This window comes from Thamnophis sirtalis, unplaced genomic scaffold, assembly GCF_051295495.1.
Source record: "Thamnophis sirtalis isolate CommonGarterSnake01/CBP01778 unplaced genomic scaffold, rThaSir2_p1.2 scaffold_4, whole genome shotgun sequence".
Lineage (NCBI taxonomy): Eukaryota > Metazoa > Chordata > Lepidosauria > Squamata > Natricidae > Thamnophis > Thamnophis sirtalis.
In genome coordinates, this window is record NW_028261384.1 from 2,161,026 (window position 1) to 2,172,420 (window position 11,395).

General features: G+C 50.1%; 1 protein-coding gene across 1 annotated transcript; it reads right to left on the bottom strand.

Annotated features, from left to right (window-relative positions):
* Positions 1-1,482: 1,482 nt before the first annotated feature.
* LOC106543919 (zinc finger protein 212) lies at positions 1,483-10,474 on the bottom strand. Its single transcript, XM_014060025.2, has 5 exons — positions 10,256-10,474; positions 5,840-6,226; positions 4,843-4,954; positions 3,053-3,166; positions 1,483-2,970 (listed from the first exon to the last, which is right to left on the bottom strand). Exons 1-5 carry the CDS (start codon positions 10,283-10,285, stop codon positions 2,063-2,065), a joined length of 1,551 nt encoding a protein of 516 aa, XP_013915500.2. The 5' UTR covers positions 10,286-10,474; the 3' UTR covers positions 1,483-2,062.
* Positions 10,475-11,395: the final 921 nt, after the last annotated feature.

Here is an 11,395-nt window from a genome sequence, read left to right on the forward strand (position 1 = left end):
GGAAATCTCAGAAACCTTAACGTCTACAAACTTGAAATTTGGCACATATGTTTCTCTTGGCTTCTATGTGCTGGGTAAGAAAGGATTTTTCGAAATGACTATCAGAGCATTAGTACTTCATATATTATTATTAACATGCTATGATGTTAAGGAGTTAGATGTTCTACTCCCCCTCCCAACCTGAAAACTTGGACATGAGCATGGCCACTCCATGACTCATCTGGCCTGCTGGCTTGGAGTTTGGAGAAGAGCCTGAGGGAGAGAAGGGGATAGGATAGGTGGGGCTTCTGTGAGGTAAACCTGAGAGAGAGAAGGTGATAGTGAGGCTTCTATGAGGCAAACTTGAGGGACAGAAGGGAATAAGATAGGTGGGGCTTCTGTGAGGTAAACCTGAGAGAGAGAAGGTGATAGTGGGGCTTCTGTGAGGCAAACTTGAGGGACAGAAGGGGATAAGATAGGTGGGGTTTCTGTGAGGCAAACCTGAGAGAGAAGGGGGTAGGTGGGACTTCTGCAGGGTAAACCTGAGGGAGTCAAGGTGACAGGATATGTGGGTCTTCTGTGGGGCAAGCCTGAGAGAGAGAAGTGGGTAGGAGAGGAGAGGGCAAGCCTGTGGGAGAGAGGATAAGAAAGGTGGGGCTTCTGTGAGGCAAGCCTGAGGGAGAGAAGGTGATAAGATACGAGAGGTCTCTGTGGAGCAAGGCTGAGGGAGAGAAGGGGAGAGGTTGATGGTAGCTATTCATTAATTTTTAAGCTGTAGGTGTTGATTTATCAAGCTCGATCACATAGTTTTGAAGCGGAGCACGGATATTCAGCTAGTAATATATAATTATAACTTATATAATAATGTAAATGAAAAATATAACATTAATCAATATTATTTTGTTTTTATTCAATTCAGACTCTTTGAAATGGGCTTGTGTTTATGATGCTCGCAGTGTCCCATAGGGGGGTGGGGGGGTGTCACGTAATCCCCCCTTTTGCGTCTGACGAGCAGAGCCCATTGGAAAGCCAGATTCGCTTCCTGACCATGTCCCTCATCGAACAACTCCGGTGATTCGCAAGGACTTCCTGGAGCTTCTATATCCAGACAACAGAGTCTTCACATCTTGTGTCTGAAAATTGAATAATTTTCAACACGGTCACATGTCCTTAAGTGAAAACTTTGGATTTTATTACTTAATGATTGCCTAATTTGTTTTCTGGATTTGTCAGCATTATAACGAAATCCAAAATATTCTTCCCGTTGGCTTCTTAACAGCCCATTGTGGATAAAATATGTGGAACGTTTTGTGTGTCACTTCCTGTTGTGTTGCTCCACCTGACCTAGCTTGCAGGAATCCACACAACCACACAAAAGAACAATTTCCCATCCCAGCTGCCTCGTTTTGTATGAATTGATCTGCAACTTTGTCCACCGCAACACCCTTGATTAATAAAAAGCAGTAATTCAGCTTTGCAGAAGAATTATTTGTAATAGTATTTCCAAGACATAAACGGATTTAATTAAAAAAATTCATTTTATTTTATTTTCTTTATATATCACAATTAGGAACCGCCCGTCTCCCTCATAGAAACACTCTGAGCAATGCACACTATATAACGACAATGCAAGTAGGCCTTGACTTACAACAGTACCATTTAGTGACCATTCAAAATGTTAAGGGTCTGGAAAAAAAGATGACTTAAGACCATTTTTCACACTTATGACCACATCAACGTAATCAAAATTCAGATGTTTGGCAACTGCCTCCTGTCAAGGGTATCGGCAAGAGAGGGTAAAAATCAGAATCGGGCTGGTGGCCATTTTGGCTTTTTTGAACCATTCTGCACCTTGATCTCAGCAAAAGTCAAGGAATCGTTCAAGTAAAAAGAAATTGGTCCAGAATGGAATAGGGTCTCCTGCTTGAGCAGGGGGCTGGATTTCCATGCTCCCTTCCCACTCGTTATCACTATGGGTCTGGCCTTCTGCCTCCGGTTCTGGGGATCAAATATGTGACTAAAGACAGTCCTCTGCTTGTTTCAAAATGGCTGCCTAAACTCTGCTTCCCAGACACCATCACTCCTACCGGGGATATGACTCTTGTCCAAGTCCAGGCTCTACATCATCTGCCTGGACCCCGATTCCATCCCTTTGGCCATGCTCGTTCATCTGAGTGGGATGATTCTCCAGCCACATTGCCTCCCCCTCGTGTAGGCGCTGGTGTCCCACCAGATGCTGCTTACGGGTGAAGGTCTTTGGGCAGAGCGAGCATCGGTAGGGCCTCTCACCCGTGTGCAGCCGCCTGTGAGTGGCAAGATGCTCCTTACGGATAAATGTCTTCCCGCACTCCCCACAGGTGTATGGCCGCTCTCCAGTGTGGATCATCTGGTGCCGTAAGAAATTCGAGTGGTGGTTGAAATTCCGGCCGCACTCGCCACAGATGTAGCAGCCGGGTTTTTTGGTGACTGCGTGAGTACGCTCGTGAAGGTGCAGGTTGATTTTCAGCCGGAAAGACTTTTTGCACTCGGCACAAATGTGCGGTCGATCGCCGGTGTGCCAGAGGCGGTGTTTGCTCAGGCTGGCCTGGTGGGGGAACCAGCGCCCGCAATCCGGACAGGTATATGCCCTGACCTCTGCCTGGTGATGTTGTGTGGGACTGTCCCTGAGGTCTGCAGAGACCTGGAGATGAGATTGTTGGTGCAAGGCGCACTGTATCTCGTACAAGAAACTCCTGCCACAATCAGAACATATATATGGCCCTTCACCAGGAAGCACTCCTTCCTGGACGACGATGGTGGTGAAATTTGCGACATCTGCTCCAGACTCTGCCGACTGTTCTATTGCACCCATCCGACTGTCCACTGGCACCAAGTCCTCCTCTGCGGAGGGTGTCACATCCTGTTCCAAAGACCCAGGGGAGAGGCTGAGCTGACCCAGGTTTCCAGGCTTTGCCTCAGCTATGTCGGATGTCGGCAAGAGGACAGCAGCTTCTATGGAAAAGGATCAGAAAACAAAGCATTTGGGAATGCTTTTGGAATTGTTGCCCCTGCGAATGGATTCCCTGCAAATTACCTGCTCTGTCTTTTCGGACATCTTCTGCGTCATCAGAGGGTCCTTGGTGTTCACCACTTAAAGATGTCCCAGCTTCCATCAGGGACAATGAACCAGATTTTGAAGTAGCACAATCTGGAGGGAGGGAGGGAGGGAGAAAGGAAGATACGGAGAAGGAAAGGAAAGAGGGAAGGAAATGGGAAAGGAAAATGGAAAAGGAAAAGCAAAGCAAAATAAAAAAAGGAAAGAATGAAAAGGCATGAAAATTCCTTATTGGTTCAAGGCACCTGGCCCTAAATGCAGTCTTATGACCACATTTCCCTTACTAAGTGAGTCAGTGTCTTGCCCCCGGTTTACGACTTTTCTTGCCACAGCCTATTAAGCGAATCTTTGCATTTGCCAAGTTAGAAATCCGGTTGCTAAGTGAATCTGGATTTCCCCCGTTTTGACTTTCCTTGTCAAAAGGCTGCAAAAGATGACCCTGGGACATGGCAACCATTATAAATACGAACCCATTGCCAAGCGCCTGTATTTTGACCACGTGACTACACGGATCTGCAACGGCCATAAGTGTGAAAAATGGTCATAAGTCCCTTTTTTCCCCAGTGTCGTTTTAACTGCAAAACGGTCCCTAAACTCAACGCCAGGGTTCCAAATAGCATCCAAAATTATTAAATCAGAGTCCGAGGCAAAGGATTCCTCAAAGTCCCAATTTATGAAGAGAGCCACGTGGGCAAATCTGGGAAAACCCGAATCTGAAAGCTTCGCAATTCGCAATTTAATGGGTTTATATGCCGCCCAATACTGGGGGGACTCTAGGCGGCTTACAAATACGAAATGAAATAAAATAAAGTAGCACATAGGGGAAAGAATACCAACAATTAAAAAAAAACACACACAACATACATTTGGTTTAACTGGGAGTTGAACCTGATTTAAAAATCAGCAACCCCAGGCCTGTCGGAACAGCCAGGTTTTGGTGGCTTTTTGGAAGGCCACGAGGGTGGGGAGGGTCCGGATCTCTGCTGGTAGCTCGTTCCACAGAGCTTCTCGGTTCCCCCCACACCAGTTGAAAGTTCAAGATCTTGCCTCCACCCACACAAATCCATCCCATTATCTAATCTCCCATTGCTTCGCTGGCAGCTTCTATCCACCCAGTTGCAGCTGGGCCAGAGACAAAGGCTGACCTTGGCCTTCTAGAAAGAATTTTGTTATGGCTACGTCTCCCCCAGCTCCGTACAATTCCCCCCTCCCGTTTTCTCACAACAGAAAACAGACAGCAGAAAGTGTAGCAGGCCTGAAGTCTAAAAGTGACTTGTCAGGCATGATACTCAAAGATGGTTTCAATTTTCCTAGTTCTTACAAAATCCCAATATGATCCAAATTCGGACTTGGGAATTGACTCGAATTTATGACAGTCGCAGTGTCCTGGGGGGGGTCACATGATCCCTGTTGGCGACCTCCTTCTGAAGAGGGGGGGGGGAGAGTCCAGTTCACTTAACAACTGTGTTCTAATGGAAGAACTGCCACGATTCACTGAACAACTGGGGCAGGAAAGTTGTAAAAGGGGGAGGCGGGGACTTCCCAACCATCGAGCTTAGCAATGGACGTTTCGAGGCCAACCACGGGTCGTAAGTTGAGGAGTTAAAAAAAAAATTTTTTTTTTCACCATCGCTAAGTCGAGATTCGGTCCCTTCTCATTCGCCCAACACAACATGCCAGGTGTTAAGTTTCCAGGTAGGGCGAGACCTAATCCCAAATCATTTTGGTCACCTCCGAGATCTGGCCCACTCATCCCTCAACCCCTTTACCCGTTGAAACCAAGGACTCTGCAGGCTTCTGGCGCTCCTTCGGTACCGAGTTCGACTCCTCCCACTCCCGTTCCGAGCAATAGACTGAGACATTGTCGAAGTTCACAGGAACCTGAATACAGAAGCCGGGAAGATCTCAGATCAGCTGGGCAGGGTGTGGTCCCCCCCCCTCCCACAAAATGTGCCCCACTCCTGGGACCACCCGTCCCATATCCAAGCGCGCCCCCCCCCCTACACACGGGCAGTTGGCAGGGAGCAGAATGAAAGCGAGTGATAGATAGATAGATAGATAGATAGATAGATAGATAGATAGATAGATAGACAGACAGACAATAGCAATAGCAATAGCAGTAGACTTATATACCGCTTCATAGGCCTTTCAGGCCTCTCTAAGCGGTTTACAGAGAGTCAGCATATCGCCCCCAACAATCTGGGTCCTCATTTTACCCACCTCGGAAGGATGGAAGGCTGAGTCAACCCTGAGCCGGTGAGATTTGAACCGCTGAACTGCTGATCTAGCAGTAGCCTGCAGTGCTGCATTTAACCACTGCGCCACCTTGGCTCTTAGATAGATAGATAGATAGATAGATAGATAGATAGATAGATAGATAGATAGATAGATAGATAGATAGATAGATAGACAGACAGACAGACAGACAGACAGACAGACAGACAGACAGACAGACAGACAGGAGAAAGGTGAGAGCTAGCTAGCTAGATATGGATGAATGGATGGATGGACGGACAGACAGAGTGGCAGATGAGAGATAGATTAGAGACAGACAGAGAGACCACAATTCTGATATGAAGTTGTTCTCAATTCAAGCGAGGACTGGGTTCAAAAACCTCCTCACCCCCCCCCCAACCCTCACTCCCACCAATGCCCTATTCTGCCACTGCCACTAACCCCATCAAACCTAGTCTACTTCCTTGCTCAAGCTAAGATCAAGCCACGATTACGGGTATCGCTATATGTCTCCGTCCTGTCCCCTCTGACCTGCGGGGTTTCCCTTCCGGTGCCTGGTGGGACGTTCAACAGCCAGAAGTTCTGGTTCTTCAGCTGCTCCTCCAACTTCTCCACCCGCTGGTGCAGCTGCCCGAAGGCCTGAGCCATCGTCCCCAGCGCGTCCAGATGGGGCATCAAGTCGGTCACCATCTTCTCCGTCACGGAGAGTTTGTGCTCTGCCAGATCGGCCCGCCGTCGCAGAGTCCGGAGCTCTCCCGTGTGAACATCCACCTTCCTCTCCACCGCCTGCATGGCCGCCAGCAACGTCCAGAAGGAGATTTCGGTTGTTGGGCGGTGGGCCGCCGCTTCGCATCCTGGCTTTGGTGGCGGCCAGAAGAGTCCCGGTGGCGGCGGCGGCGGCAAGCCAGATGGATTCCACTAAGGGTGGAAACACTCACTAAAGATCACCGAAACCCTCATCCCCTGCTATTGGTATCAGATCAACATTGCCTTGTAATCTGTATGGAGCATTACATTGTCTGTTGCATTTAAAAAAATATATGAATCTCCTCTTTTATTATAAGCAGAAGAGCTCTGTAGATATTATTTTCCTGATTGTGAATATTTCATTGACATTTAAAGTTAAAAAGTGAGTTTTCTTTTCTTTAAAATAAACTTCCATTTATTTGTCAAAAAAAATTATATATTTTAAGGAGGGAGGGAAGCAAGGAGGGAAGGAAGGAGAGAGAGAAAGAGAGAAGAAAGGAGGGAAGAAAGGAGGGAAGGAGAGAAGGAAGGAGGGAAGGAAGGGGGAAGGAAGGAGGGAAAGAAGGAGAGAAGAAAGGAGGGAAGGAAGGAGGGAAGGAAGGAGGGAAGGAGAGAAGGAGAGAAGAAAGGAGGGAAGGAAGGAGGGAAGGAAGGAAGGGGGGAAGGAAGGAGAGAAGGAGAGAAGGAAGGGGGGAAGGAAGGAGGAAAGGGAGGAGACAAGGAGAGAAGAAAGGAGGGAAAGAAGGAGAGAAGAAAGGAGGAAAGGAAGGAGGGAATGCAGGAGAGAAGGAACGGGGGGAGGAAGGAGGAAAGGAAGGAGGAAAGGAAAGAGAGAAGGAGAGAATAAAGGAGGGAAGGAAGGAGAGAAGGAGAGTAGAAAGGAGGGACTGAAGGAGGGAATGCAGGAGAGAAGGAAGGGCGAAGGAAGGAGGAAAGGAAGGAGAGGAGAGAAGGAGGGAAAGAAGGAGAGAAAGAAGGAGGGAAGGAAGGAGGGAATGCAGGAGAGAAGGAAGGGGGGAGAAAGGAGAAAAGGAAGGAGGAAAGGAAGGAGAGAAGGAGAGAAGAAAGGAGGGAAGGAAGGAGAGAAGGAAGGAGGAAAGGAAGGAGGGAAGGAAGGAGAGAAGGAGAGAAGAAAGGAGGGAAGGAAGGAGGGAAGGAAGGAGGGAAGGAGAGAAGGAAGGGGGAAGGAAGGAGGAAAGGAAGGAGAGGAAAGAAGAAAGGAGGGAAGGAAGGAGGGAAGGAAGGAGGGAAGGAGAGAAGAAAGGAGGGAAGGAAGGAGGGAAGGAAGGAGGGAAGGAAGGAGGGAAGGAAGGAGAGAAGGAAGGGGGGAGGAAGGAGGAAAGGAAGGAGGAAAGGAAGGAGGAAGGAGGAAAGGAAAAAGGAAAGGAAGGAGAGAAGGAGAGAAGAAAGGAGGGAAGGAAGGAGAGAAGGAAGGAAGGAGGGAAGGAGAGAAGAAAGGAGGGAAGGAAGGAGAGAAGGAAGGAAGGAGGGAAGGAGAGAAGAAAGGAGGGAAGGAAGAAGAGAAGGAAGGGGGAAGGAAGGAGGAAAGGAAGGAGGAAAGGAAGGAGAGAAGGAGAGAAGAAAGGAGGGAAGGAAGGAGGGAAGGAAGGAGGAAAGGAGAGAAGAAAGGAGGGAAGGAAGGAGGGAAGGAAGGAGGGAAGGAAGGAGAGAAGGAAGGGGGGAGGAAGGAGGAAAGGAAGGAGGAAAGGAAGGAGGAAGGAGGAAAGGAAGGAGGAAAGGAAGGAGAGAAAGAGAGAAGAAAGGAGGGAAGGAAGGAGAGAAGGAAGGAGGGAGGGAGAGAAGAAAGGAGGGAAGGAAGGAGAGAAGGAAGGGGGAAGGAAGGAGGAAAGGAAGGAGGAAAGGAAGGAGAGAAGGAGAGAAGAAAGGAGGGAAGGAAGGAGGGAAGGAAGGAGGGAAGGAGAGAAGAAAGGAGGGAAGGAAGGAGGGAAGGAAGGAGAGAAGGAAGGGGGGAGGAAGGAGGAAAGGAAGGAGGAAAGGAAGGAGGAAGGAGGAAAGGAAGGAGGAAAGGAAGGAGAGAAAGAGAGAAGAAAGGAGGGAAGGAAGGAGAGAAGGAAGGAGGGAGGGAGAGAAGAAAGGAGGGAAGGAAGGAGAGAAGGAAGGGGGAAGGAAGGAGGAAAGGAAGGAGGAAAGGAAGGAGAGAAGGAGAGAAGAAAGGAGGGAAGAAAGGAGGGAAGGAAGGAGGGAAGGAGAGAAGAAAGGAGGGAAGGAAGGAGGGAAGGAAGGAGAGAAGGAAGGGGGGAGGAAGGAGGAAAGGAAGGAGGAAAGGAAGGAGAGAAGGAGAGAAGAAAGGAGGGAAGGAAGGAGAGAAGGAAGGAAGGAGGGAAGGAGAGAAGAAAGGAGGGAAGGAAGAAGAGAAGGAAGGGGGAAGGAAGGAGGAAAGGAAGGAGGAAAGGAAGGAGAGAAGGAGAAAGGAGAAGGAAGGAGGGAAGGAGAGAAGAAAGGAGGGAAGGAAGGAGGGAAGGAAGGAGGGAAGGAAGGAGAGAAGGAAGAAGAGGAAAGGAAGGAGAGGGAAGGAAGGAGAGAAGGAAGGAGGGAGGGAGAGAAGAAAGGAGGGAAGGAAGGAGGGAAGGAAGGAGGGAAGGAAGGAGGGAAGGAAGGAGAGAAGGAAGGGGGAGGAAGGAGGAAAGGAAAGAGGAAAGGAAGGAGAGAATGAGAGAAGAAAGGAGGGAAGGAAGGAAAGAAGGAAGGAAGGAGGGAAGGAGAGAAGAAAGGAGGGAAGAAAGGAGGGAAGGAAGGAGGGAAGGAAGGAGGGAAGGAAGGAGAGAAGGAAGGGGGGAGGAAGGAGGAAAGGAAGGAGGAAAGGAAGGAGGAAGGAGGAAAGGAAGGAGGAAAGGAAGGAGAGAAGGAGAGAAGAAAGGGGGGAAGGAAGGAGAGAAGGAAGGAAGGAGGGAGGGAGAGAAGAAAGGAGGGAAGGAAGGAGAGAAGGAAGGGGGAAGGAAGGAGGAAAGGAAGGAGGAAAGGAAGGAGAGAAGGAGAGAAGAAAGGAGGGAAGAAAGGAGGGAAGGAAGGAGGGAAGGAGAGAAGAAAGGAGGGAAGGAAGGAGGGAAGGAAGGAGAGAAGGAAGGGGGGAGGAAGGAGGAAAGGAAGGAGGAAAGGAAGGAGGAAGGAGGAAAGGAAGGAGGAAAGGAAGGAGAGAAGGAGAGAAGAAAGGGGGGAAGGAAGGAGAGAAGGAAGGAAGGAGGGAGGGAGAGAAGAAAGGAGGGAAGGAAGGAGAGAAGGAAGGGGGAAGGAAGGAGGAAAGGAAGGAGGAAAGGAAGGAGAGGAAAGAAGAAAGGAGGGAAGGAAGGAGGGAAGGAAGGAGGGAAGGAGAGAAGAAAGGAGGGAAGGAAGGAGGGAAGGAAGGAGGGAAGGAAGGAGGGAAGGAAGGAGAGAAGGAAGGGGGGAGGAAGGAGGAAAGGAAGGAGGAAAGGAAGGAGGAAGGAGGAAAGGAAGGAGAGAAGGAGAGAAGGAGGGAAGGAAGGAGAGAAGGAAGGAAGGAGGGAAGGAGAGAAGAGAAAGGAGGGAGGAGAGAAGAAAGGAGGGAGGGAAGGAGGGAAGGAGAGAAGGAGAGAAGAAAGGAGGGAGGGAAGGGGAAGGAAGGAGGGAAGGAAGGAAGAAGAAGTAGGATTACAACAATCCTACTATAAGGATTGTTATATAAGATAAGATGGGTTTATGGGATGGTAAGAAAGCAATCTTCAAGTATATTGTCAACTGTAGGGGAGAAAAATTGTTACAAATACATATTATTAATAACAGTTATGAGATCATATAATTGTGAATGCATATATGAGAAATATATTTTTTTTAAAGAAAAGTGCTTCCCCGGAGTTTGGTAAAGTAAAAAACCGGAGTTTGTTAAAACAAATCCAAATGTCAAAGTTATTAAGTAACAAATCCCGAAATCCCACTGTCCCGTTGACTTCCAGCAAGGGGAAAAGGTGACGGGGGGAGCGCTTTCTGTTTGTCTCCCCCCCCCCGCCCTCCCCAATTTTCGGGGCCCCGGGGAGTCTTTTTCTTTGGGGGGGGGGCAAGAGGAGGAGGAGGATGCAAGCGATCCTCTGAGCGTACGCAGAGCGCCCCAAGGGTTTCGGAGGGTGGCTTCACTCCGGAGTAAGGGAGAGAGCGAGCGTCGCTCTCGGGACCCCGATCTCTCCGAGAAGAAGACGCGGTCCCGGTGCGCTCCGGAGCGCGAAATACCTGAAAATTCTGTTCCCACGGTGTTTCCATGCCTTTTCCTGGGCTGGGCGGTGGGCTAGGACGAAGCTGGGTCTGCGGAGGGGCGACGGCGGAGATCGGGGGCTCCGAAGGAAGAGGAGGAGCCGCGCACCCGCAGCAGCAACCGGGCGCCCGCTCCCTTCGTGCCGATTACCCGCGGATCGCACCTGGCTCCGGAGTCCGTAGCCGCATCTGGGAGCGCGTTTAAGGGCGGGGGGCGGAGAATATTCCTGCTATTACGGTGGGCTTGGCTAAAAAAGATTGGCCGGTGGGAAAGGGGCGGGGAGGTTCCCCCCCGAGAGCCTGGCGGGGGCGGGGACGTGCGTGGAAATGGGACCTCGAACGGCGAAGCGAGGCGGTGGAGATTCGCGGCTCAAGAGCTCCCCCTGCTCGCCCCGGAGATCAGGAATCCCGGGGACCTTCCGATCTCCATCCTGAGCTTGGGGAGACGACGTGGGAAGGGGGGTTACTTGCGGGCGTTTCGCGACCCGACTAGGGAATGTCATCGATGTTGTGAGAAAGGGGGGATGCTCTTAGAAATGCCTTTTGGTCGGGTGATGTTCCCTAGTTGGGTCATGAAACGTCCCTTCCTCCTGCTTTTCTTCTCCTCCTCTTCCTATTTCCCTTTCTCCTTCTCCCCGTTTCCTCCTTCTCTTGGACTAGATGGTCTCTGGAGTTCCCCTTTAGGCTCCCCATTTGGGCTCAGCCCAAGGACAGTCAGCTTCCCAAAAGGCCATTGGGGGGGGGGAGGGATGCCCTGTGGCCAAAGAGGAGAAGTGAGAAAAATCATAGGCCTAAATTTGAATCCTGTCCAAGGAAGCTATGCCAAAGCCAGCAGATCACGTTTAGGGCAGTGAATGGTGCATCCCCACCAAATTGCAGCTGGATGAGAGGGGCTGCGTTCCCACGAAGCCCCTTTAACCCTGAAGCCCAGTCTCAAGGATCATAGGGTCCCCAAACTGCTTCAGGTTCCCCCGCCTCCCCAAATGTAATTGTCCTGGGTGAGGGACTTCCACACATTCCCTCCGCCCCCACCTCCATATTACTTCTGGCTTGGTTGAAATGTTGATTCAAAGGTTCTTGGACCTTTGATATATGGGGAGGGGGCTCGTGGAGAAGGGA

Coding starts and splice junctions, on each gene's coding strand:
- LOC106543919 (XM_014060025.2), bottom strand. CDS start 10,285: ATGGAAACACCGTGGGAACAGAATTTTCAG. Junction 4,955..5,839: donor CCGGAAGGGAAACCCCGCAG/GTCAGAGGGGAC, acceptor TTCTGTATTCAG/GTTCCTGTGAACTTCGACAA. Junction 3,167..4,842: donor AGAGTCCTTGGTTTCAACGG/GTAAAGGGGTTG, acceptor CCCTCCCTCCAG/ATTGTGCTACTTCAAAATCT.